The following is a 27,976-nucleotide window of genomic DNA, read 5'->3' as shown; positions in this document are numbered from 1 at the left end:
TATATATAATTTATGGTCATCAATATGGTACTGATCAAAGTGTTATGTAATGTAGGAATCAAAACATTTATGTTATTATATATATTACAGCTTTTTATGTGTTCACAAATATTCTAATATAATAAATTTCTTTTGTAATTTTATGTATTATAGGAAAAAATATTCTGGAAAGTGTTTCATATATTTCCCCAGCCTGCCAGAACTGTTTAAGACAAGAAAATGTTAAGAAATTCAGGTAGATGTTAAAACAAACTTGAAGAGACAGACACAGCTTTATATTTTCAACTAGATTGCTAAAAACATGAAATCCAAATGTTGACCATTGCTATCGGAAATTACAGTTAAATTATGTACAATGTACAATAAGCCATTGTGAATCCCTACCTATAATTTAACCTGAATGAGAGTATTGATTTACCAAAAATACCTTTAAATTATATAGACACTGTAAATTTTTTCAAATCTTTTGGCAAACCATTAAATTCAAAATGTTCTCCCAAACATTGCTATTTCGCTGCCATTGAATTTGTCAGAGAAAATTCACTTTTATTAGAAAAAGTTTAAGAAGTCATTTGAAATACAGTGGGATTGTAACATACTGTGCAAATTAGATGAAGAATTGAAAGTTAAGCTAAGAAATGTGGATATTCATCAAAGGATTTCATACTTCTTTACTTCTTAATCATGTTTGTTTCTGCATATATTTAAATGAGAGAGAGAGAGATTGTGTGTGTGTATGTGTTTGTATATGCACACTTCACTTTAGAGAAACCATAATTAGGGAATATAATATAGTTCAAATATTTTGAAAACTTAGGCATAAAAAGGCAATAATTGGGGAATACTAATCTTAAATGTTTCCAACTATTGCTTTAAAAAATAACAATTAGCATAATTCAATCTAGAGGAGATTAAAAAAAGTGACTAACCTGTGTGATTGGGATGAGCCAACACTACATTGATGAAATGATTTCCAGCTTCACAAATCTGCAAAACATTTCAACCTTTTCAGTGTGATATACTTGGGTCTCTTTTAAAAATACATTTTCAGATATACAAATATCCATGTAATATATTGATTCTAAAGATCCAAAAATATACTATTACTCTAATTGTAAGAAGAAGAAATTTTGTATTTTAACAATGAAAGAAGCTGTTGTGGACATATGTAGAATCAAAGGAATGAGTCACATTGAGGTAGAGATTTTGAAGGTATTCTTGATCCCTTTTGATAGTTATGTTCAAATTGCCTTGTTAATCAGGTCCTGTTGATTATCTGCTTTGTATTTGATACAATAGGTAAATTTTCACAGCATGAAGAGACAAGCCATATCACTGAAGATAGATTTGGCATAGGTTTATATATTCCAGGTTTACTAACACAGTAGCAACCCTTCCACTGCAAGGGTAGTAGTATGGTTCCTGACTGGTTTCAGCTCAGTTTAGAAAATGTATTGTAAGCAGTACTGCCCCACAAAGTCACTTGTTGCTTGTCTGTCACCTGACCTCTTAATCATGTACACTCCACTAGTTGTCCCTGTTTAGTAGACCACTATGAACCTCTAAGAAGCTTCAGGGTTAACAATATCTCCTGGGCTAATACTGTTTGAATTTGCAACATGTAGCCTCTGAAGATAGGACTGTTTCCTTTGTCTGTCATATACACCTTACCTGATTTAATGCAAAGTATGTATTCAATATATACATACTACGTTATTAATAGCAGGTTATGCTATCCAAAATATAAGCAACCCACAGATATTATCAAAATTGCTTTAGTTGTGAAGAACAAGATGGTCTAGATTTTAAAATTGCTATCGCACAACAGTATGAATATACATAACACTACTGAACTGTACACTAAAAATGGTTAAGATAGTAAATGTTATGCTATTTTTCTTTTTACCACAATTAAAAGTAAAAGAAGCCACTAGGTAAAGTGTTTTAAGTGAGAAAGAACATTAGAATGGTAAATGATAAAAATTCAAATAGACTTGTACCTGGTTGCATATGGGTGGCTTAAAGTAAATTTTAAAATATTCATTTGTGCTTGATTTTATAAAAACTTTATTGACTACTTGTTGCTTCACACTAGCATTCATTTGAAAGGTCATTCAATAGTCCACTGTCTTCTTCAGAGTTATCATTAGGTGGATAAATAAGAAATGTGAAATTTCCAGCTAACAGAATTGAAAAAAAATCACAGTTTTTACATGGAAAAAATCATCATTTAAAAAATGTTTTGATTCAGAATGTAATGAAAACATTTTTACTTCTTTCAGCACCCTTTGTACTCTCAGTTCGTTGAGATTACAATTTTATTTTTAATCAGTACACCTAAACATTTAACAATGTACAATGTGGGGAATGTTAAATTTTAATAAACCACAAAGGACTCTGGTTAATATATTAGAAGTGACATATCATGCATCACATTGTACTCCACAGATTTTTCTGAAAATATTCCTGATTAAATTCCACTGTTTGCAGATTGAAAGACATGATTGGATCAGAATATATAAAATTTCAGCAGTAAGATTCTTATTGTTTACTACTAGGCACAGTAGCCCCTCCCCCTTATCTGCAGTTTCACTTTCTGTGGTTTCAGTTACCCACGGTCAATTGAGGTCCAAAAATATTAAATGGAAAATTACAGAAATTAATTTATATGTTTTAAATTGCCCGCCATCCTGAGCAGCATGATGAAATCTCAGGCCATTCTAATCTGTTCTGACATTCTCTTGCTGTGCTTAATTTATAAATTAAACTTAGCCATAGGTATGTATGTTAAGAAAAAATACATGATATATATAGGGTTCAGTACTATATGAGGTTTCAGACATTCAATGAGAGCCTTGGAATGTATCCCCCACAGATAAGGGGAGATGACTGTATTGTGCCTCAGTCATATCATGTTGGCATTGTGGCAAATATGCCAGTGGCCAATGACCAAAACAAAGGTTCCAGGGAGACCAACTTGCAGGGAGATACATATCTTGCTCTTCCTAACAAGTTTCATCATGTTAAGCATTCTCTGCTTTAAATAGTGAAAATGATGTGTCTATAGAAAAACAAACAACAGCAGACAAATGCCCTAATATAGAATTTGTAGCCATCAATCAAGTAGTCAGGCTGTCATATTATCAGAGTAAAATACTTTTAGTTTCCATAGCAAAAACAAGTAACCTTTATTCTATGATCTCATAATATTTTTAGAGGATGACCATAATCTATCTTTTTTCTGCATATGTTATCCCTACATTTTTATATGCATTATTATTAATTATTTGCAGTTCTAATATCTTATAACTTTATCATTTAAGCAATGTGATAATCATTTTACTAATTTATATGAAACAGAATCTGCTAAAATGTTTCTAACACTCTTAAGCTTGAGTTTCAGCTATCTTTTCTCTATAATAATGATAATAACAATAATTATAATTTTGTTATATTTATTTTACCTTAATAAATATTTCAAGAATAAGGAAAATCTAGGCTAAATATATAATTACAAAAAGTTTCACCTGTAAAATATATCAACTCTTCTGATCTTGGGAAGTTAGTTTCTTTTCTTTTTTCTTTTTGGAGAGTTAGTTTCTACTTTAAGGGATAAGGTATATCACACACACTGAAATACTATTTGCTAATATAAGCCAATATTATACTGTCTCAGCATTCATTAAGTCATAACTTATGATAATTTATATTACTATGATCATAAAATTATAGAACTTTATTCTAATACCTAATCTCTACTCTTTTATTATGAAACCCACTTATATGTGATTCCATTTTTTAAAAAGGATAATATACATGTGTTTCAGAAGAAATATATTCAATATATTAATTATTGGTTTAACAGAAAGTACATGAATACCAGCCTATGATTATTTTTCATTAAGACAATTTTTTTAGAGCAGTGTGAAGTACACAGCAAAATTGAGGAGAAGTTAACAGAGATTTCTTACAGACTCCCTGCCAATACATGCATAACCTCCTTCATTATCAACACCCACCACCAGACTGGTACATTTGTTACATTTGATGAACCTACATTGACACATCATTATTAACCGATGTGCACAGTTTACATTACAGTTTGCTTGGTGTGAAACATTCTATGTTTGGACAAATGTATGACATTTATCCATCATTATGGTATCATACAGAGTATTGTCACTGCCTTAAAAATCCTCTGTACTCCTCCTGTTCATCCTTCTCCCTCCAACTTCTGGAAACCACTGATTTTTTTTTTTTTACTGTCACCAGAGCTTTGGCTATTCCAGAATATCATAGAGTTGGAATCATATAGTATATAAGCTTTTTAGATTGGTTTAAATATACATTTAAGGTTCCTTCATGCTTTTTTCATGGATTGATAGCTCTTTTTTTTTTTTAACACTGAATACTCTCCCATTGTCTGGATATACCACAGTTTATTTATCCATTCACCTACTGAAGGATATCTTTACTGCTTCCAAATTTTGCCAATTATGAATAAAGCTGCTGTAAACATCCCTGTGCAAGGTTTTGTATAGACATACGTTTTCAACTCCTCTGGGTAATACTAAGGAGCATGATTGCTGGGTCACATGGTAAGAGTTAAGTTTAGTTTTGTAAGATACGTCAGTCTTTTTAAAATGGCTGTGCCATTCTCATCAGCAGTGAATGATAGTTCTGTGTTTTGGATTTTGGCTATTCTATAGGTGTATAGTGGTATCATGTTGTTGTCTTAATTTGCATTTCCCTGATGACAAATGATGTGGAGCATCTTTTCATATGCTTATTTTCCATCTGTATATCTTCTTTTGTGAAATATTGGTTAAGGTCTTGGTCAATTTTTTAATCAAGTTGTTTGTCTTATTGTTGAGTTTTAAGAGGTTTTTTTAAAAAATATTTTGGATAACAGTATTTCATCAGACGTGTCTTTTGCAAATTATTTTCCCAGTGTATGCTTGTCTTCTCATTCTCTTGACATTGTCTTTGCAAAGCAGTGTTACATTTTAATAAATTACCTTACCACTTATTGCTTTCATGGATTGTGTTTTGGTGTTGTATTTGAAAAGTCATTGCTATACCTAAAATCATCTAGGTTTTCTCCTATGTTATCTTCTAAGGATGTTATAGTTTTGTGTTTCACATTTAGGTCTGTGATCCATTTTGAGTCAATTTTTGTGTTGAGTTTAATTTCTAGGTCTAGATTTGTTTTTTTTTTTTTTTTGGCATGTAAATGTCTAGTCATTTCAGCACCACTTATGACTGTCTTTGCTCCATTGTATTTTCTTTGCTTTAACCAATATACTTTTGAAAATGAAAAACTGAAGGATTTTAAATAAAATTTCAGACATCATATTTATATTATTGTATGATATGAATGATAAATTTTACTAGTTCTTTTAGTAATTTATTTTTTGCATGAGACTAATATTTTATTGCCTAAACTTTGCTATAGGAGAGGATATTTTCACTCATAAATTGCAACTCGAAGTCTGATTTGGAATTGATTTAATGTTTAAAAATAGTTTATTTTATTTCTCTGATCCATCTCATTACCACAATTTTGGGGATATCTGAATTTTTTTAATCCATAGAGCTTTCATGAAATATTGTATAACATAAGAGTGTGCACATATAGCATAACAATATAGTATAAGAATAGCACAATAGAGTAGAATTTTAAAAATAAATATTATTTAAAAAAAATAAATATATACTATGTAGTTAATTATTGTTAAAACACTTGTCATTATTTTGGGGATTCTTTTACATTAGCTTTGATATTATATATTTATATATAATTTATGATTATATATTTTGATAATTATATATCAAGATGACAATTTTTATGGTTATAGTAACTGCTGATTTTATTTTAAATCATTACTATAATTAAGAGTAAGTCAGTTTTAGCTGAAAAACAACAATAATTATAACAAATTATAATGAAATAGCAAAATATAATATGTATTAATTTTATATCATTAATTTCTTAAAACTAGTTTTCTAAATAAGTTATTTAAGAAGAAGTGAGTTCAAATTTAGGTATAAATGTTGATTCCTATTTATGTTATTATTTATGTCAGATATTTCAGGGGCTTTGAGAAGAAGTGAAAATGATGAGAAAACATAGTCCTAGATTTTAAGTCTGCAGTAAGGAGTAAATGTAAATCATTTTATTGGTATCTCTCAAGAGTTGGCAGAGGATCAGAAAAAAATTGTCATGACCAAATCTGAGCAAACTGCTGAAAATATTTAACTTTGGTACATTTTTTTTTCCCTTCATTCATCTCATCCACAAATACTAAATACTCACAAGCACTTCACTAGCCTTTCTGTGGTTTCCACAGCAGGGCCCCACTCTCCTCCACCCTTATTAAAAGCTATGATATATCATTCCCACAATCCTCTCCCCTAATCAAAAATTATTGTGCTATGTACAATGTCCTTTTCAGCTAAATGCTACCAGAGCAGGTGTGACTTCTTGATAAGAGCCTAATTTATTATTTCTCCAAGAGTATTTGCATTTTAATAATGAGAAAACAAACTCAACCTAAATGAGTGAATAACTAATTGTGAGAATGAGGACACAGAGGTAAAACCAGGGAGAAAAATTAATGTCACCACTTTTCAAACCATGTCTTATGCATTATTAGCTATTCCTCCCATTTTGTACATTATTGAAGACAGTACGAAAAGCAAGAAAAAAAATTTCTTTTCTGATGTAATGCTCAATGTACAAAGAATTGACAGTCAATTGCTTCTGGAGAGCAAAAATAAAGTTGAAAGAAAGAGTGGATAAAGGAAACAGGATTATTTTTTATGTAAAATATATATTGCTTTGCAATGGTAATTTTGGTGTTTTGTGGGTGAAGTTGGGTTCAGAAGATAATTAGGGGGGTCATAGAAATATGAAGAGCCTGGATTATAGTGTGTCTCAACAATATTTGCAGCAGAAAATCAAAATTACATCTAAAAGTTTTGGAGAGAGATATTCTAAAGTGCTTATAGAGTTGCATATATTTGACTTTTTCCTTGTAGATTTTGTGATACCAGAATATATTCAAGGGAAGTAAATTGTGTTGAAAGTCAAAAAGAATTTATACAAAAGGAGAGGTGATAAAATACTTCTTAGAACATAGTTTCAACATGTCAAAACTCACCAAAATCAAAGATTTTCCACAAAGAATCATTACCTAACTTTGGAATATATTATGTACACATTGTGAAGTGTCCTGTTTTGCTTGACATATTTTGTTTAGTGTATTAGGGAAATCAGAATATTAGTAGAAAGAAAATGGAGGGAGTAGAAGAAAAAGTTATAACTGTTAATTGTTAGTCCGCAAAAGGGATGATTCATCCATTAATAATTAACTATAATCATATTCAACACAGTGCTAACATATTTTCTTCTTACCAAGTGGTAATCTGGCTCTACATAACTACAGAAGCTAAACCAACTTTAATGAATAATACTTTTCTTCTTCTGTGTTGAAAGAGTGTATAGATCAATAAATGAAGAACATGATGTTTTGCAAACATAACATTTTATTAGCAAAAACATTAGCACTTGCAAATAGGATACACATTTTCCAGTTGAATTTTATATTATACAAGATTGACTCACGAATTTCCCCTTTGTTTCTTCTATATAATTGATTCTACTATATACTGGTAATTTTAATATAAAATAATTTAAAATAGATTGGACTTAAAAACAGTTTGCTTATTCTTTCTAAACTGTTTGCACATATGTATTTGTGATAAAACCTGAAACTCACACATATGTTTTCAGTTATTATGAATGAAAAATTTAACCTTGAACTATAGGGTGTTATGCTCATAATAATATGGTAGGAATCTTCAATTCAGGTGATTATATACAAGCTCAATAAACTCACTAGTTGTTATATTCTGTATTAGAATAAATTTCCTAAAATTCATATCTTACTATCATATTTTATTAGTAAAAGTTTAATGTGTCTTGCCTACATTAAGAAGTTCCAGGATTAGCAGGCCTTATTATTTTATTTACTTATTTTTATTCTTTTCCATTATAGTTTATTACAAGATATTGAATATATTTCCCTATGCCATACATTAGGGCCTTGTAGTTTATCTATTTTGTACACGATAGCTTGCATCTGCCAATCCCAAGCTCCTAATTTATCCCTTCCCCCACCCCACTCTCCCCTTTTGTAACCCTAAGTATGTTTTCTATGTCTGTGAGTCTGTTTCCGTTTTGTATCATATTTTAGATTCCACATAAAAGTGATATCATATGATATTTGTCTTTCTCTGTCTAACTTACTTCACTTAGTATGATAATCTCTAGGTCCATCCATGTTGCTGCAAATGGCACTATTTTATTTTTAATGACTGAGTGATATTCCATTATATATACCACATCTTTGTTATCCATTCATCTGTCAATAGACACTTAGGTTGCTTCCATGTCTTAGCTATTGTAAATAGTGCCACTGTGAACATTGGGTGCATGTATCTTTTTGAATTAGAGTTTTCTCCAGATACATGCCCAGGAGTGGCATTGTTGGATCATATGGTACCTCTATTTTTAGTTTTTTAAGGAACCTCCATACTGTTTTCCATAGTGGCTGCACTAATTTACATTCCTACGAACAGTGTAGGAGGGTTCCCTTTTCTCCACACCATCTCCAACATTTATTTGTAGACTTTTGAATGATTGCCATTCTGAATGGTGTGAGGTGATACATAATTGTAGTTTTCATTTGCGTTTCTTTAATAATTAGCAATGTTGAGCATCTTTTCATGTGCTTATTGGCCATCCGTATGTCTTCTTTGGAGAAATGTCTATTTAGGTCTTCTGCCCATTTTTTGATTGGGTTGTTTTTTGTTTTTGTTGCTGTTGTTATTGAGTTGTATGAGCTGTTTGTATATCTTGGAAATTAAGCCCTTGTCTGTTGCATCGTTTGCAAATATTTTCTCCCTGAACATAGGTTGTCTTTTCATTTGTTTATAGTTTCCTTCACTGTGCAAAAGCCTATAAGTTTGATTAGGTCCTATTTGTTTATTCTTGCTTTTATTTCTACTGCCTTGGGAGACTGACCTAAGAAAACTTTGCTACGAATTATGTCAGAGAATCTTTTGCCTATGTTCTCTTCTAGGAGTCTTGTGGTGTCATGTCTTATATTTAAGTCTTAAAGCCATTTTGAGTTTATTTTTGTGTGTGGTGTGAGGGAGTGTTCTAACTACAATGATTTACATGACGCTGTCCAGCTTTCCCAACACCAGTTGCCAAAGAGACTTTCTTTTCTCTATTATACATTCTTGCCTCCTTTGTCGAAGATTAATTGACTGTAGGTGTGGGAGCTTATTTCTGGGCTCTCTGTTCTGTTCCATTGATCCATATATCTGTTTTTGTGCCAGTACCATGCTGTTTTGATTACTGTAGCTTTGTAGTCTTGTCTGAAGTCTGGGAGGGTTATGCTAAGAGACCTTTTATATTTGTCATCACAATTTACAATTTTAACAGAGCCACAGTGGAACTTATGTTGCTTTGAAATGTGGAATTAAAGTTATTACGTTTACCTAGTACGTCTGTATTGGACATAGTCTATGCTACTATTAATTGGTATTTGTGTAGTTTGGTGCCTTGGCTCCTATAAGACAGCAACTGTGGTAAAGTTTTCCTATTTGCCTAATTCTTCTTGTTATTATTTAATAAATGTTTTCCAGTGGATAATGTATAAAATAGCACTGACTAATAAAGGCATGTATGAGGAGGAAGAACTAGTATGTTAATAAAAAGGGCAGAGTTTTAAAAAACATTTAGGGGAAAGTGTACATAACAAACTATTCGAATTTTGATTATTTCCAGTTATGTCTCTTTTCACTTTTTAAGAAAAATATTATAACTATTATGACATATAGTGTTTTAAAAAGTTACAATTTTTCTTAAAATTTTTCTTTCACACCAGAGCCATGGATTTATAACCGTATCACATTTGAAAAAAGGGAAGAAGTCAAGAATATTATATAAAATGGGAGCTGTGTAAATATTTACAATGAAATAAATGACAGTAAATGAGTTGCAAAAAAAAGTAGGAGATATCTTAAGGAGGAAAAATAAAACAATCAGATATTAATCTAAATACATATCTGAATAAATACCAAGTGTGTGGTTATTATTTTTTTCACTCATCAATTTATTCTTCCATTTGCTTACATTTACTGAGTAGTTAATATACAGAGAACATTAGACTTGGTTCAACATAGGTTAACAATGAAGGCATCAAAATAAATGAATTGCAAGATTGCTGACTATAAACAGTATACACACATGGAAAATTAAAAGGCAGTGATATATTTACAAACTATTTGCTTTAAAATTCTAAATAAAATAATTTGTAATTTATTCAAGCAAGTGGTGAGTACACTTGTACAATACTAGGTGCTAAAATGATAAAAGCATAACCTGCCCCTCTCACAGCCAACACAGTAGTGGATGTAATTAACTAAATTATTAATTCTATATACATATATATCTATGTGTATATACACACACATACACATAAAGGTTCATATGAGAGCTTTTTACAAAGTGTAGTGTATAATTTGTTCCTTGTATGAAATGGTGGGATATAAGTTGTTCAATACAAACTTCACAAAGGATCTTGTCATGTACGTGAATCATGGGTGCTTATCAATGTATCAGGGACAGGAATAGTGGGAGTTAATCTATCAAGGGCAAGAATGAGGGAAAACACGACTAAAGAATGAAATCATGGAGTTATATGGCATGTGGAGCTAAATATATATCTAAGAAAATAATTAATGCATTTCAGAAATAATAAAGAATCTTGTAGTCAGATTGGTTTGTATCAGATTCAGACAATGCATATGTGAAGTTAAATAGAATGATCTAAAGAACTGGACTGAGGACAATTAGTATAGAGCCCTGTTTCATTCACAAAAGTATACTTTGTTTTCATTCAGAATTACTTAACAATTACGCCAAAGTTTTCTGGATAATCATCAGGTAGACTTGTAAAACTTTCTGCTCTTAGCAGTTTGTAAGTTGGTAAATGTGCAGACAACTGGAAGAATTACTAAGTTTAATTTTTCCCCCAAATTTTACTATATTTCAAATAATTCTAATCATCCTTTATAGATGAGTAGAACATTATGATGAAAAGATTTAGAGAGCTAATGACTTGATTATGGGAAGTTATTTGATTTATTTCATTTAATGCCATTATGCATATAATATAAAAATAAACCATATTTTCTACATGACAAATCCTTAAATGCAATCTATTTGAATGCTTAATAATGTCACAATTAGAGCATGAATAGCAAATAATATAAATAATACATACCAGAAAATTGATAGCAGATACTGTGACTTGCCTGTTACCAAATGCTAGAAAGCAAAAGAAGATGTTATGTAAACACTCATTTTTTTGGATTGACAAACTATAGATATAATTCAGGAAAGATTTATTGGATATCACTACCCTCTAATAAAAAGTACTATGTGATATGTGATATGTACTATCTGACCTTTTGGAATGATACTTTTGCAATCTAAAGAGATGACAATATTTTGCTTTCTATATATACTTTTCTTCCAGTGACCTAATGATATTTAGAATATAAATGGAGTCTATTTATAATTTTTATTAGTAAACTCTTTGAAAGCAGATTTAATTTACCTTGTTCGTCATTTTAAAAGCATATTAGTATGACCTAGTGTGTAATTGCACTCAATAATGTCTCTTCTTTTTTAATGTTCAACAATAGAAAGAAAAATGCTAATAATAGTAATTTTTATTTTTGCATTGATGTTTTGCAACAGGCAATATTTTAAGTGTTTTATATATTTTCATCATAAAAACAAACACATGAAGCAAATATTATTGTTCTCACCTTACAGTAAAAAATTATACTTTATATAACTTGCCAAATCATATAAAGAGTAATGAACAAAATGGAATTTGAAACAGAGTTCTAAATTCACCTTGTTTATAGTGGAGAATTTGGAATATACAAAAATAATGAAAAATAAAATTATCTAATAAGCTCATTATCTGTATTAACAGTTGCATTTCTTCTAGTTTTATGTAAATTGCATTTATTTATATAAACACATCTACAAATAAAAATTAATATAATTACTCATTTTGAATCGGGTTTTTAACGTAAGAATATACTTAAAGACTTTTACGATATTATTAAATATTCGTTGTCAAAGGTATGGTAGAAACTACATCATAATGTATAATGTGGCTAGTCTTAAAACATTAAATATTATCCAATTGCTGCATAATTAGAATTACTTTAATTTTATAAATAATAGACAGTACTGTTTCAAACATCTTTCCATATAAATCTTTTATTTAAGTTCTATTTCCATGGGCTAGAAACTTAAGAGGGTAATATAGTTAAATTTTATATAAGTATTTATGCATAGATATATGTAAAACATGTACATGTATTGGAAGTTTTGTTTTTATAAAGTACATATATATTATTATAAAATAAAATATATTAATGGACACATTTTTGAAAGAGATAAAAGTGTAAAGGGAAAACAAAATTCATCCATGGAAAAGCAGTTAATATTCAGATTTTTCCCTTTGGAAATATACATATTTGTTATATACTTTTACCATATTTGATAGAATTATTTTATAATCACTTATTCCCTTAATATTATGTTATACATGTTTTGCCATATAATTAAACATTTTTCTCTAGCTAAATCATAATAATTAGCTGGTATTCATCCCTATAGACCATAATTTTTAAAAATTTGTATCTACTACTAGACTAAACTTCACTAATTCAACACCAGTTTTTAGAAATTTATATGGCAGGCTGTGTGATTGTGGAGAAATTAATTATAAATAAACACAAATGCAACCCTTATCTTAATAGAAATTATTTTCTGACAAGGAAACAAATACTCATCACATGCTAACAAATGGAAGCATGCAACTTTAATGTGTTACTGAGAAGGATCTATGCAATATTTAATATTCGAGCTAAAAAGAAGGATTTATTGTAATCAGGGAGATCAGGGAGAACTTTGCGTACATGACTGAACTTTTATCTAAAAAGATGAATAGATATTAACACAAGGATGAGAGGGTTCAGAACATTTCATGCATCAAGACTGTGAAGATATGCCTTGTTTTCATTTTTTAGTGAGAATAAATAATGATGTGATAAAAAGGTACTGGGCCAAAGAGTGTAATTTTAAAGTATTTTTATATTTATTTCCAAAAAAAGTTGCAGATAATATAATTTGAAACAAACTTTCTAGAAAAAAATGTTAGACACCATTAAAACTTCCTATAATGTTTTTATAATTTGTATAATATTTCAGATTTAGATAGGCAAAAATGTAGGTCATTTTTCCTTGAATGTTTCTGATACTAAATATTTTTCTATTAAACTTCCTGAACATATGCATTCCAGTTTATGGTTAATGGAATATTCTTGCCATTGGGCAGTCCAATTATGATAATATATTTTTCTTATTTATTTTAAATATTGTTCAAGTATGTAAAGTGACCTCCCTAATGGTATATGTGTTGGAAATACATACCAATATGTTGTTTTTCATTTAAGTACTTTGTGTGTGTAAATGTGCAGATGGTATTTATTTTGTGCAGTCAAATCTGTTGAGAACAGGGCTATAAAAAATGTGAAATTGTTAATGCAGAGAATACAGAAAGAGGTGAAAAAAAAACCCAGTTGATGTAAAGGGCAAAGCACAATGTAAATTATGACAACATAAAAATAACGGAAAATTAATTATCATATCTGTAGTAAGGACAAAATATCCCGAATTAAACACTTGAGTATGTAAGTCAAAAGAACATATACAAAGTGAAAGCACAGAAAAATATGATGAAAAAATTAAACACACATAAAAAATACAACCACTGTTTCTTTCTTTCTTCTAATTGTAAGGATGAAATGAAGGAAGATTACATTGTAAGCATTCAGGTTTTAAAGAACATTTTCAAGGGAAATAATTTAAAAATTGGCTCAACTATTCTACAACTTTTAAGTACCTGAACTTAACGCAGCATATAGTTTGAGTACAGTGTTTTAATATAAAGGAATTTTTAACTTGTTTAATTAGTATGTTTGTTTCATTTTCCTTAAATATGATTATTTAATAAGATTATAACTACTTGGCTAAAAAGCCTTGATGTGTACTGTTTACTCTTTTGTCACTTTGTCATAGTCTTTGCTGTAATGTTAGTATTTTTACTTTTAGATTCAATAGTTATTTAGGAATAGGTTTTTAAGTATCTAGTTTTAAAATTTTTGTTTAAAAATTTTTGTACTTATCTATGTTTTCAGGTTTAGTTCATCTCATCTAAAGATAATGTAGTTTGTACCTTTTTTTTTTCTTTTTGGATTCCACATATAAGCCTATTTACAAAACAGAAATAGAGTCACAGATGTAGAAAACATACTTATGGTTACCTAGGGGGAATGGGGGGAGGGATAAATTGGGAGATTGGGATTGACATATATACACTACTATATATAAAATACATAACTAATAAGAACATACTGTATAGCACAGGGAATTCTACTCAATACTCTGTAATGACCTATAAGGGAATAGAATCTAAAAAAGTGTGGATACAGGTATGTGTATAACTGATTCACTTTGCTGCACAGTGGAAACTAACACAACATTGTAAATCAACTATACTTCAATAAAATTAATTAAAAAAATAAAGATAGTGTAGTTTGTACTAGTTCTACTTTGAAGGAACAGCATTTACAATCTAATATATAATCAAAAATTTTAATCTATAAATTCTAATCAAAGAGTTATAAAAGGGGAAGAACAATCTTTAAAAATCTTAGGCAGAGATAATGAATGCAAGGATCGAACTTTTTGTAGCATTTAGCAGAAAAGTGAAATTCTAAGGAAAAAATAAAACCTAACAAATGTCATAATCACATGACAAATTAGATCCCATTATTTGCCTGCAATGTGGGCTAATTATCCTAGGCCCCCCACCACTATTGCTATAGACTAAATGGTGCCTCCCAACATTTAGATGTTGAAACCGCAACCTTCAATATAATGGTGTTTAGAGATGGAGCTTTTGGGAAGTAATTAAGTTTAGATGAGGTCATGAGGTTAAGGCCCTTTTGATGGGAATTAGTGTCCTTAATAGAAGAGATGCCAGAGAGCTTGCTTTCTCTCTCTCCACCACGTGAGCACACAGAAGGGAGCAATCTGCAAGTCAGGAAGAGAGTCCCCACCAGGGAACCCCATCTGCCAGCACCTTGATCTTGGACCTCCCAGACTCCACAATTGTTCCAGTTATTTGCTGGTTGTGAGTGAAATGAATAAGAGATGTGCAGTTATCAACCACCATCAGATGTCACTGACCATGATGTGCATCCGTTATTTATAGAGTGATATGTGGACTAAAGAGCTAGCTGCAAAATTTGTACTTTGTGCAATTGCAATTAGCATATGTGGTAACTGAATTTGAAGCATGGTTTTAGGGGCTGGTATTATTTAAATAAACCATAAAAACTGAAATCCATGCATATCAGAGCCATGCAAAGCATGCAGTGCCTGTAGATGATATTCACTCTCCACTTGGAATAGGTATTGTAATGCTCTATATATTTTCACATTGTTTGAGTCCTACTTACATCATATTCATTTAAGAGTCTTAAGCACAGTAAAAGTAAACTTTCAGAGCCTTATTTTCCTAATATATAGTGGGGAATATTAACACCTACATAATAATATTGTTTCTAATTACAAAAGAAATAGCAATTTTGCAGTTCTTGACAAACAATAAGTTTTCCATAAATATTTTGCATATATTAACACAGTTAACCTCTATTATTTTGTATCAGTTATAAGAATGTAGCATTTTTCAGAGGCTCCTCTTTTTAAACATACTATGGATAAAAAATATCTTTAAAAAAATTTTTCTGTTCATGTTCTAAAGTTAGAATGTACATCTTTTGTTAAAATATTTTTAAAAATCAGTTAGAGTTTTGTGAGATCAGGGAATTTTCTCCTTCAATATTCATAGTTAATTTGTTAGTATTTAGAAGAGTTAAAGTTCTGAACATTGCAATCATTTACTGTGATTGCTGAACTAGATTTGCTGATTTTGGCAAAAACCCTGAATAATGTAATTCTCTGTGTCAGTGCTTCAAGAAAAGATATTAATTTATTTTAATGTCTTTAAGGTTTATGTTATTTTATAAAATCTAAAATAAAGCTTGAATACATCATTTATATCCATTTATCTTCAAACTTTATAAACTAGAAATAGACCACAAAAAATAACTCTCAGTTAAATATGAAATGTCAACACATAACACTAGGGCTCTGCTGTGTGTGCCTTGTGAGCTGCAGTAAAAGCTGAGAAGAGAAAGGTCCACAGAAGATAAAAGAAATGGAATTCTTTGATCAGGACAGGTATGTTTCCCCCAAGATTAGGAATTGAGGATTTAGATTTGGTTCCAGTGTGCAGTTCACTAAATTGCTTCATCTGAGTCAAGGGACAAGATTTAATAAAGTTATAAATAGGGAACAATATGCCACAGGAAAAAAAGCCTCTATTTTTTTCTTTTGAAGTTATAATTAAAAGAATAATTTAATTATTTATTTTAAAAATCCTGATGGTTGTACATGATTATGTGATCATATGGCATGTTTCTTTTTCATCTTTCCTCTTTCATTTTACTATCTGTCATTTTGAAGGTTTATAATCAACTTACATTTTTTGCTAGAGTTTCTATGGAAAGAAAATAAATCAAAATATGTCAGTCAAATATGGTCTTTTAAGCCTACATAAAAATTTAATGGAGTATTATGAAAGCAATTTAAAATTGACATTTTTTTCATTATTTTCTTATTCCTTTATATGTTCCATGTCGTTCATCATCTCTATGTAGTTTAGAACAGAGTTTTGATGTTGGCAATTTAGTATGGGTATAGTTAAGAATAATTTCTACATACATGGTGGTGTATACCGTGGGTGATTAATGTAGTAGGCAATCCAAGAAGTGAATCCCCAATAAAAGGCACAACTCTACAAATAAAACAAAATAAAAGTTAGGGAATATATATATATAATATATATCGCATCATTTGAAGTCACCCCATACATTTATATGCCACACTGCAGCATTTTGGTATAAAAACTGTTATAAATTTTCTAAGCTAGTTAAATGGAATGCTTCTTCATTCAGTAAAGTAGCATTTTAAAAGTACCTATTTGATATCACTCAGAAAATGCATTTCTTTGCTCAACACTTGTCAATATAAATGAGTATTTAGGATATAGAGAAATGTAACAATGTATTGTATGAAGATTTTTCAAGAATAGCTTTTGTCTATCAAGTAGTAAATAGGAGTGAAGTAATAAAAATAATAAATAGCTATTTTCCAACAGTAAATGAATAAAAGAATGAATTATTTAATCATTAGTAGTAATGTTTCTTGATTGATTATAGAGGGAAATGGCCTGGTTTTAGGTGTACTAGGCTATGATGCTGATCTTACATGACGAATTTTAATACCTTCTCTCAAAAGAGAAGCTAGTCTAAATGATTTTTTGAGGTTTGTAAAAGTTCTAGAGTTTACTGTTTCATTATAATGACAACAGTAGAATGTCTGCTTGTTGAAATTTTTAGAAAACAGATATTTGCTAAAACTCAGGAATATTTTAGTAAAGAAATCATTCATTCTGAAACTAAATTTTAAATTGGAAAATAAAATAAATTTTAATTTGAATTGGAAAACTGAATTGCACCATGTTATCTAATGTACATTTCCATTTTAATGTTCCAGAACATTTCCCGTTTTCTTGATAGTTAACTGATGGTTAATAACGTTTGTATTTACCATTTTGGGGAAGAGCAAAGATATTGTCATTACACTGACACCCATCACAAGTATAGGATGTAGCATCATCATTTTAATCACACAAATGTATATTTATAAGAGGGTTTATATATGAGATTCTTCCTCTTCAAGTGGCACTTAATCTGAATTCAGTGCTAAGTATTTCCAAAATTAAAGGTGCCTAAAAGTATGTAACTTGTAACGTAAGGTCATGCCAAATATTTTATGTGATGTTATTGGTTGAGGGCAGCTCCAATGAACTAGATTGCTCAGGAAATGGCATTTCAGGGGCAGAATGTTCAAGATATACTGATACAGCTGAATAGAAAAATCTAAGCTTGAGAGAAATAAACATGATTTAATGATGATGCAGATGATCCAATACATAAAATTTCTCAATAACAATTAAAATTACAAAACATATCAGTTCCCACCTTTATCAAATTTTTCAAAGGTGTATGTCCTGCGGAAACCTTGTGAACAAATAAGGTTTCCAAAAGGTATCGGATATAGTGTATACAATGACAGAAGCAGGCCAAGCTAGAAAGAGAATAAAACACAAACACATTAAATTCCCTTCCAAAAATCTGGGTCGCCTTATACATAAGATGTTTTAATTTTTTTTTTTTTTTTAGTTTACTACAACTTTCTTTTTCTTATTTATTTTTATTTTGTATTTTATTATTTTTTTATGTGGACCATTTTTAAAGTCTTTATTGAATTTGTTACAATATTGCTTCTGCTTTATGTTTTGGTTTTCTGGCCTCGAGGCATGTGGAATCTCAGCTCCCTGACCAGGAACTGAACTCACATCCCCTACATTGGAAGGCAAAGTCTTAACCATTGGACCACCAGGGAAGTCCCTTTTTCTTATTTTTGAAGTTACATCTTTTTTTAAATTAATTTTTACTGGAGTATAGTTGATTTACAATGTTGTGTTAGTTTCTGCTGTATAGCAAAGTGAATCAGTTATACATATACATATATATTCACTCTTTATTAGATTCTTTTCCCATATAGATCATTACAGAGTATTGAATAGAGTTCCCTGTGCTATACAGTAGGTTCTTATTAGTTATCTATTTTATACATAGTAGTGTGTATATGTCAATGCCAATCTTTCAATTTATCCTTCCCCCACTTTTCCCCCTTGGTAATCATAAGTTTGTTTTCTACATCTGTGACTTCATTTCTGTTTTGTAAATAGGTTCATTTGTATGCTACAACTTTCTATTTATCAGGAAATATTGTTTCTGGTAACCAAAACGCAAGTTTTTTTGATATTTTTATTTTATTTATTCTAGAAAATTTCTAAATTTATTTAATAATAAAAGTACTGTAACAACAGTTTCTATAAATTTATTTCTGATGACTCTCATGATATTTCATAATAACAGTCATAAACTGTATGTTCACATCTGCCCAAGGAATATATATATCAATATAATAATTGTAAATATGCTCATATCAAAATGGCTTAAGATTGAAGCAGAAAATTTACAACTTTAAAAGTATTCAAAAGATACTTACAATGCATTTGACATTTTATAATATTCAAAATACTTTTTTCATTGTCTGATTGTCCTTTAGCAAGTACCATAGACTGAAAAAGTTCGAATTTCCTTTCCTATGGAGTCAGTGCAGCTTTTGTTTTGTTTAGTTTGTTTTATGTTTGGTCTTTGACTGCCTAACATATTGCAGTATTATGTGTTGCTTTGGTTGCTTTGTTTTTGTTGCTGTTCTAACGTATCACCTCTTCTTGTCATTTATATAACTAATATTTAAAAAGTAAATGTCAAATATGATTTATAGAAGCATGTTTTCTTGTTTATATTTAAAATATATTTCTATTAAAATACACACCTATTTTATTATAAATAAACCTGTAAAACTTCAAAAACTATAATTGTTATTCAAGAAAATCAATAAGAATCAAAGATTGTATACTTAAATGTATAAAGGTTAAGCATAAAAATAAGCATTTCATTTACAATATGTAAAATCAAACATTGAGTCTACACTGTAAGTTTATATTAAACACAATGAATTAATGATTTCTGGTATTAACAAGAATGACTTTAGGGAAAACAAATAATTAATCAAATAAAAACAAACCAACCTGGCTAAATCATTAGGGAATATATCATTATTCATTAATTCATAAAAATATAATTGTGCACCTATTATGGGAGAGACATGTTCTGTGTGATGTGTATATCTAAGAACAATAGACAAATTCTGAAAGAAGTGAGAAAACAAAGTGTAGATATTTGGGGACAGAGCTTTCTAGACAGTAAGAGAAGCAAAAACAAACATCCTGATATAGAAGTTTGCATGTGGGTTCAAAGGACTGGTAAGAGAATCAGCATCTCTCTTAACTTGTTGGTTCTTTTGCAGAATATTTATATAAATACCTGACTAGTAGAATTTTCCATTTTGTAAGAAAGCAGAAAAATTATCTTATGCCCAGCAATGTAGCAGAGAACTGAATGAGAAATTTTAATTTAAACTATGATGAAATTAGTTCACATATTTAATTTATATTACACCATTAGGGCATAGATATTAGCATAGCAGCTAGCTATGACTTAATATCTGGATATATACCACTTTGCACATTATTGGACTTTGCACTTACCAAGTTTGATTTCATTCCAAAATATTCTTTCTATTTAATTATGGTTGACTTCCCTTCAAACATCAACTCTTTCTCTTTCCAGTACTAAACTAATTGAACATCCATAAATAGGCTTGGGTCTCTTTTTTCCAAATGTAATATTTGAAAATATCTTATGTTTCATCAAGTAAGTTTCAAGGTATGAGGGCTGTGAAAGAAGACACTTTATAGAGCTGCAAGGGAGGCAGTGTACCAGGTTTCTGTTGAGGAAGAATATGAAGGCAATGTTCAGATAAAAGGTTGACGATATAAGAAATTTTGTGAACAGTGGACTTTGAATTTCAAAGGGCACAGTGGAAGGATTCCAGGAGTTGAGAAGGGCTCAGTAAAGGCAAAAAATAGAAGATTTTAGAGTTTTTTTAGATGGAGTGTGAGATATGAGGGATGACCTGACCTCTACTAGACACTTAAATTTCAAAAGTAGTTTATGTGTTTGTGTGTATCTCCTCTGAATGATTTAATATAAACTTAACATATTTGCTCCTTAGGAAGAATGTGGCACAGATACATTTATCACTGAGATGTTACAAAACATGCTGTGTTTGTGTTTAAGAATAATAACCAACTATCGGTCAATTCCTTTGAGAATGCTGCTGGGGAAAAAAAAAGTGTTCTTTTTTCATGCTGTGATATATATCTGGTACACATTATATATTTGATCTAAAAAATGAGGACAATTACATTCTCCTATGAACACTCCACCCCAGACTCTTTCTAAATGAATTGGGCATTCTCTTAACTTAAGAAAAAGAAAGGTAGGCTTTAACATTCCAAAAGGCCCTGAACAACTTGCCAGGTACTGACCTGACTATGATCCCTGAGATCCAATCTCCCCTTGCTTCTCTGTACCTCTGCTCTACTAGCTTTCTCTCTGCTCCTACAAAGCATCAAACTGCTATGTACCACAGATAATTTCCATATGAAGATTCCTCAGATTTACTAGTTAAAATCTGACATGTCCCTTCAGAAAACAAAGAAAAAAGTTCAAACATAACTTTCATAGAAAAGCCCATCTCAAAACTCACATCCAGATCAGGTTCCTCTGTTTTTATACTATAAAAGTGCCTAATGTAAAATAAATTTTCATGTAACTGGTTCATGTATTTATCCATTCAGAGCATTACTATTGAGTATTTTTTATAAATCAGGTAATGCGTTAAGCAGCAAAATTGACTGAACACCAAAAGACACCCATTATAGAAATTAAACTCTATAGAGGGAAGGACACAAATTACTATGTAAATATATAATTTTAAAGTAATAAGTTGTATAAAGGAAAAACATTTTAGTAACGTATTTCTCATTGAAGGAATAGGAATGGCTAATACTAAGTAATATTGAGCTCTATTTGAAGTTTGAAAAAAATAAAGAAGAGGGAGGCAGTGGAGGAAGGATGGAGGAAGAAGGATGGTGTGTAAGGGCATGGTAGGTATCAGGGCAAGAAGGGTGGTAATTGTGTGGCTGGAGTACAGAATTAAGAGTGAAGGAAAGACAAATCTGAGATGAGAAATCCAGGAGTCAAATTATTCTCTGTCTTCTAGCATCCTTATGACCTGAATTTTGCTTCTTAATTCACTTAGAGTTTAGTCATTTGCCCAGGTTCCTTTTTTTTTTTTTTTTTTTTTTAACAAATTGCTAACTCTACATGTCACTGTAGCATCTTGAATGATTATTCTTTCTCTTTAATTTGTTATTTGATATGAAGAGAGAGAGAGAGAAAGGGAGACTATTTTCACAATACGTGAAGAACTATAGTTATATATTCTGCTTTGATAACTGTCCTGGTTAAAAGTAAAATTTGATTTTGGAATTTTTAAAACCTTTTTCTTCCAGTTTATTAGTTCAGTCATTATTTCTTTTCTATGCAATGTTGCCCATGTTTTTAGAGAAGTATTAATATTTTGAGTCCTATATATGGCCTCTCAACTTTGTAATATTAAGGTTTTCTCTTGTTGATTGTAATCATAATTAATTGAAATTACCTCTGTTTAAGGTATACTTAAAGTGTTAAGTATATTAAGTAATAGTTCCTGTTTATAAACTTAAAAATTGGCATGCATACATTATTTCTTGTTATCTAAAATATATTACCCTAAAATTGAATCCACTATAATTGCGTTTACAAAAAATATTTATTAGCATAATATCTGTGTACTAGTTTGTCTCCTCCTTAATCTGTATGTTCCATGTATATGTATTACTTACTGTACCACTGGGTGACGTAATCTTCTAGAGCTCTCTTTCATGTCATATATATATGGGATCCTCAAATAAAAGAGGAGATATATTAGCAGAGGTCCTGTGTATTCAGCCAAAAATACCTAAAAAAAGAAGGTGATTTAGATTAAACAGTACATTTTATAGATATGATTAAGATTTACTTAGGACCATAATAAGCATGTCCACAGACTTAGCCTGCTACGTAAATTGGTGAAATGGACAGGTGAGCATCTATTCTTGAAAAAGAACTAAATTAAGTGCTATCGCAAATAGCAAGAAGTCTTCCTTGGAAGAATTAGCCAAGTGTTAAGGAAAAGGACAATCATAAATGGTTAATTTAACTAAAAATATTGAACATAATGATTTCTTCATAAATAGTACACAGGAATTTTTATTTAATCAAACAGTCATAAATGCATTTCTCATGTCTCTCCAGGCCCATACAAATGAATCTTCTGTGTTAACTGTCTTTGTCATTGAATGGAATGGGAAATAGTTTCTCTTTCTTTCTTTTAATCTTTTTATGGCCATGTCATTTTGAACTCAATTGATTTGACACTTATTCAGATTGAAATAATTTCTCTCTTTTGGAAATTTTAGATTAATTCTAATGAGTCTGAGTGAGTAGTTTTATAAGATTGACTTCTGAATTCTGGAGCTAAGTGGCAACCATGTATGTGGAGAGAGATATCCAATCTACAGAGAGACAATCATAAAAATTGGAAAGATAATTGAAAATGAGACCTTGTGATTGCAGAAAGATAATTGACTTGTTTTCTAATAGTTTTCTGAATCTGGTGACTGTCAGTTATTTGGTTTTGTTTTGATGCTAAAACCAGGTTAAAGTCACATTCTGAAAATTTCAGACAGAAAAGCGAAAATAATTTCCCCTACAGGTGTTCAAAGAGAAGAGAAAGAATACAAACATGACAATGATAAATTCGACTGCCATTACTACTTTGCTTTGTCTTTGCCAATTTTCCTCATTTTTCTAAGGTAGGAAACTTGAAGTTGTACATATTTTGCTCAAAAATACGGGTGTTCACATTGGTTATTAATTATGCTCTTATCTCTGGTGAGAATTTTGTGTAGTTACATGGTTAAGATATATGATATATGCACATACATATATAATTACATATATATGTATATATACACACATATAAATAGCTATTTATACATGCAGGTTTCTTCAGTTATACTTTTTCTAAATGATATTTATTATCTCATGAGGCAAGAAGGACGTTTATGTGAGGATAAGAACAGTGCAACATCCGATAAATTCAGTATTAAAGCAACATTTTTACTGAGAGAAGAGACTATATTAATTTATGGCATACAACATTCCTGATTATTCAGATATGGAATAAAAATGTTTACCATTTTTGAATGTCTGATAATAGAATCTAGTTAATAATACTCTAGAATAATTAGGATAGTGATTGTTTTATTACAACAAAAAGTTTAAAATATCTATTTCAATACCTCTGACCTAGTCAAGTCAAGTTTGAGCAAGTTCTATAGTAATATGTCAGAAATGAAAAGTGTTGTAAACAATAGTTAACCTGACCAAATGTCACTCTTTATTAAGTTATTAAAAATGTTATCACAAATATGAAACTTTTTTGGATCAGAGAAAATTAAACTACAATCTTATCTCCATCATCTCCTAAAAAAAATCAGGGGAGCCTGCTAGCTTACAATAATATGTTCTAGAAGACCCAGCATTTTATCACAAATATTGTTCATGCTGAAACTTGGGGGTTAAAAGAGTACCAAAGTATGAAGGATACATCCGGACCTGAAAGAACTGGAGGATAATAAGAAATAACTTTTAGACAATGCATCTTTCAAGCAAAATGTCTATTTGGGTGCAGATAGAAGGAATAGAGATGTTTGATTATATTTAGGAAGTAATCAGAAAATAGATTTAGAGTAAAGAAAAACAAGAGCCATGTAGAGAAATATTAATACAACAGACTTCTGAAACAGGAATTGCTCTTCTTCTACCACAAAAGAGAGTAAACAAAATAAACATACAAACATATATATTTACAGGTATACAGCCTAAGCAAAGCAGGTGAATTTACAAAGACTGGGAACTCCATAATCCAAAAGTTTAATAGAGATTCTATATTCAAAATAAGCAGATGCACTTTCTTTTTACTTTGAAGATATATACTACTTTTAAATTCCAATTTATTTCTAACATCAAGTTATTTTCATGCTTCTCCTTATAGAAAGTTCTCTGTTTTAAACTTAGGTGTTGCTTTAAATGTAAAATCCATTATTTCTACTAGGCAAGCTATATAATTGGGATTTTTGGAACTTCTGTGGAATATTCAAATTGGTATATGTCTAAATTGAAAAGGAAGAAGGCAATAAGCTGTTTAGAGAATATAAATTGAAACATTCAGCTGCAGTTGTTGTGAACTGATTAAGACCCTTGTACTCAGACTGCACTTAATGTATTTCATTCTCCCTTAAATTTATTTTTAGTCCTGTCATTATTAGGGTGGTGTTGGCTTTACTTATTTTCTAAAATAGCAATTGACAGTCAAAAGCAAAATAAATTGCACATTTCACAGTTGTTAGAAATTGCTGACAAAAATAAAGTAGTGCCAACCTTAATTTTCCAAAGATAGGAGAGCTACTAAGTAAAATTACAAAAACATTTCCCAGTAGTAATATCACTTTTTACTCAGTGAATACTATTGAAGCTAATATGATACTAGAAGGGTTTTTTTTTAAAGAAAAATTAACTATTATATGCATAACATATAATGGAGAATTCTATTCCCATGTTATTCAAACAAACCATCCTAATGAGATCAGCAAGAAAAATTGATCGAAATGTTTTTCATGCTCCAAAGAGCTACTGAGTCACTGAAGAATTAGAAGGTCAAGATGTTTTAAATGGAGCTCCAGAGTAGTGATTGACCTGGGATATGAAGCTTGGTAACAGCCTGATAAAAAGACCAAATCTTTTGAGGGTGCCTGAGAATGGAAGTACAAAAATTATTGCTTGGTATCTTTCAAAGACAGAGGTGGCTCTATAAAATCTCCAGGATTTGGGCTGGGATCTAAAAGAGTTACAATTTAGGAGTGAAGATGAGGCAGAAATAGATCTGTCTTCATAGATACTGAAGCTCAGTCTGAAATCATTTCAATCATGGATTGGAATGAGATGACCTGTACACAATAGTGCCATTAGTCCATCTGCAGAATGATAGATTATCTTTGAAAGACAATAACATCATCCTAGGCCTCAAGTTATCTTTAAATTTATTCACATAAATTCACTAAGTCAGAAATATGCAGGTATACAAGGAGTGAAGATATTGTGACCATAACCGAAGGACATTGAAAACAGGAGAACTAAAGATTCACATAACAGAATTATCAGTTAGATTTAGAAAACAATCTTTTAATGTTCAAAGAAAAATAAAAGGTTGAGAATTTAGGCAGATATTTGAAAACTCTGGAAAGAAAAGTATGAAAACATAATATGAATCCCAGAAGGAGAATACAAAGAGAATAATAGAGAATCAAAAGATGACAAGATTATGCTAATTTTTCAAATTAAATATATGTCAAACCGTAGACTCAGATAACACATAAACCCAAAGCAGGATAAATAAAACCACAATCATAACTATGTACACCATAATCAAACTTCTGATAATCAAACAAAAGTAGGATTTTAAATAAGCCAGGGAAAAGACTTGAGTACAGTAGACTTTTCAACAAAAACAGTGGGAGTCAGAAGTCAAAATAATGCAGTTCTGTGAAGTAAGGACAAAACTAACTGCCAACATGTATTTTTTTCTGCAAAAGTATTCTCTAAGAATAGAAGTTAAATAAGTTCAATAAATACATTTTAAGATGAACAAGAATTGAGAGAACTCATCAAAGACAGGACCAGAATAAAGCATTAAAAGTGTTTTTAAGGAAGAAGGATAATGATACCAGATGTAAGCTCAGTATTAGAAGGAAAAATGAAATTGCAGTAAAAAGGATAAATCTAAATAAAGATTGGCCCCATGATATTATAGTAGTGGATTTTAACTTTAAAGTATATAATTAAAATATATCACAGTAATAGAAAAGTCAAGAGGAGCCTAAATACCTTAAAGGTATTCAACTCTCTGTGAAGTATTTTCACATTAATAAACAAACAATTTTTATTAGTATTTAATATTTTAAAGATGCACATTGTAATCTCTTGGGTAATCACTAGAGTTAGTGAAAAATAAGATATAACTACCAAAATACCAGAGAGGCTAATAGAAAAGACAGTATGACAATTAATCCATATGGAGTAAGAAAAAAAAAGATTATAGGACACATGAGGCAAATTAAAAATAAACATTAATTTTGACAATTAAAAAATAGATAATTCTTTATAATAAAAAACTATGATTAAAACGTAAAATATGAAACTATTAAACTATTAGAAGAGCTCATAAAAGAAAAACTCCTGGGCCTAAGGCTAGGCAAAAGTTTCTTACATATGATAGTGAAGGCAAGATCCTTAAAAGAAAACATTACTAAATTAGGTTGCATTAAAATTGAAAACTTTTTGTACAGCAACTAAAGTCCTGTTAAGAGGGTGAAAAGATTAGTTAAAACTGAGAGAAAATATTTGCGAACCACGTATCAGACAAAGGACTTGTATGTAGAATATAAAAGTTCTCTTAAAACTCAGCAGTGGTCCCAGAGAAATAAAAAACTATGTTCATACCAACACCTACACTCAGATAGGTAGTAGCTTTATTTGTAACAGCAAAATACTGACAACCACTCAAATGTCTGTCAGTGGGTGAATAATTAAACAAACCCTGTTACATACATACAACTGAGTACCACTCACCAATAAAAAGAAGCTAAGTTTTGATATACATGCAACAGCCAGGATGGATCCCAAGGGCACTATGCTTAGAGAAAAATAAACGTCAATCAAAAAATATTTGATTCTGTTTATATAGCAATTGCCACATGACAGAAATATAGAGTTGAAAAACAGATTGGTCGTTGCCCCAGGATAGGAAAAAGAGTGTGTGAATACAGAGGGGTAATATGAGGGAGTTCCTCTGTGGGAATGAATAATTCTGTATCTGATTTTGGTGGTGGATACATGAATCTATGCAAGAGATAAATTGCATAGGACTATATAC

The 27,976-nt window shown here is 30.3% G+C and overlaps 1 protein-coding gene across 1 annotated transcript in view; it reads right to left on the bottom strand.

Annotated features, from left to right (window-relative positions):
• Positions 1-27,976, bottom strand: part of TECRL (trans-2,3-enoyl-CoA reductase like) — a 106,722-nt gene that overhangs the window by 8,644 nt on the left and 70,102 nt on the right. The window contains exons 5-9 of the mRNA XM_068542192.1: positions 22,785-22,900; positions 18,337-18,442; positions 17,015-17,087; positions 11,361-11,404; positions 930-987 (exon numbers count right to left, since the gene is read on the bottom strand). Of these exons, the coding sequence (XP_068398293.1) occupies positions 930-987; positions 11,361-11,404; positions 17,015-17,087; positions 18,337-18,442; positions 22,785-22,900 (397 nt within the window). The remainder of the gene's footprint in view (positions 1-929; positions 988-11,360; positions 11,405-17,014; positions 17,088-18,336; positions 18,443-22,784; positions 22,901-27,976) is intronic.

Source organism: Eschrichtius robustus, chromosome 4 (genome assembly GCF_028021215.1).
Source record: "Eschrichtius robustus isolate mEscRob2 chromosome 4, mEscRob2.pri, whole genome shotgun sequence".
Classification (NCBI taxonomy): domain Eukaryota; kingdom Metazoa; phylum Chordata; class Mammalia; order Artiodactyla; family Eschrichtiidae; genus Eschrichtius; species Eschrichtius robustus.
This window is presented reverse-complemented; position numbering and strand designations above follow the sequence as displayed.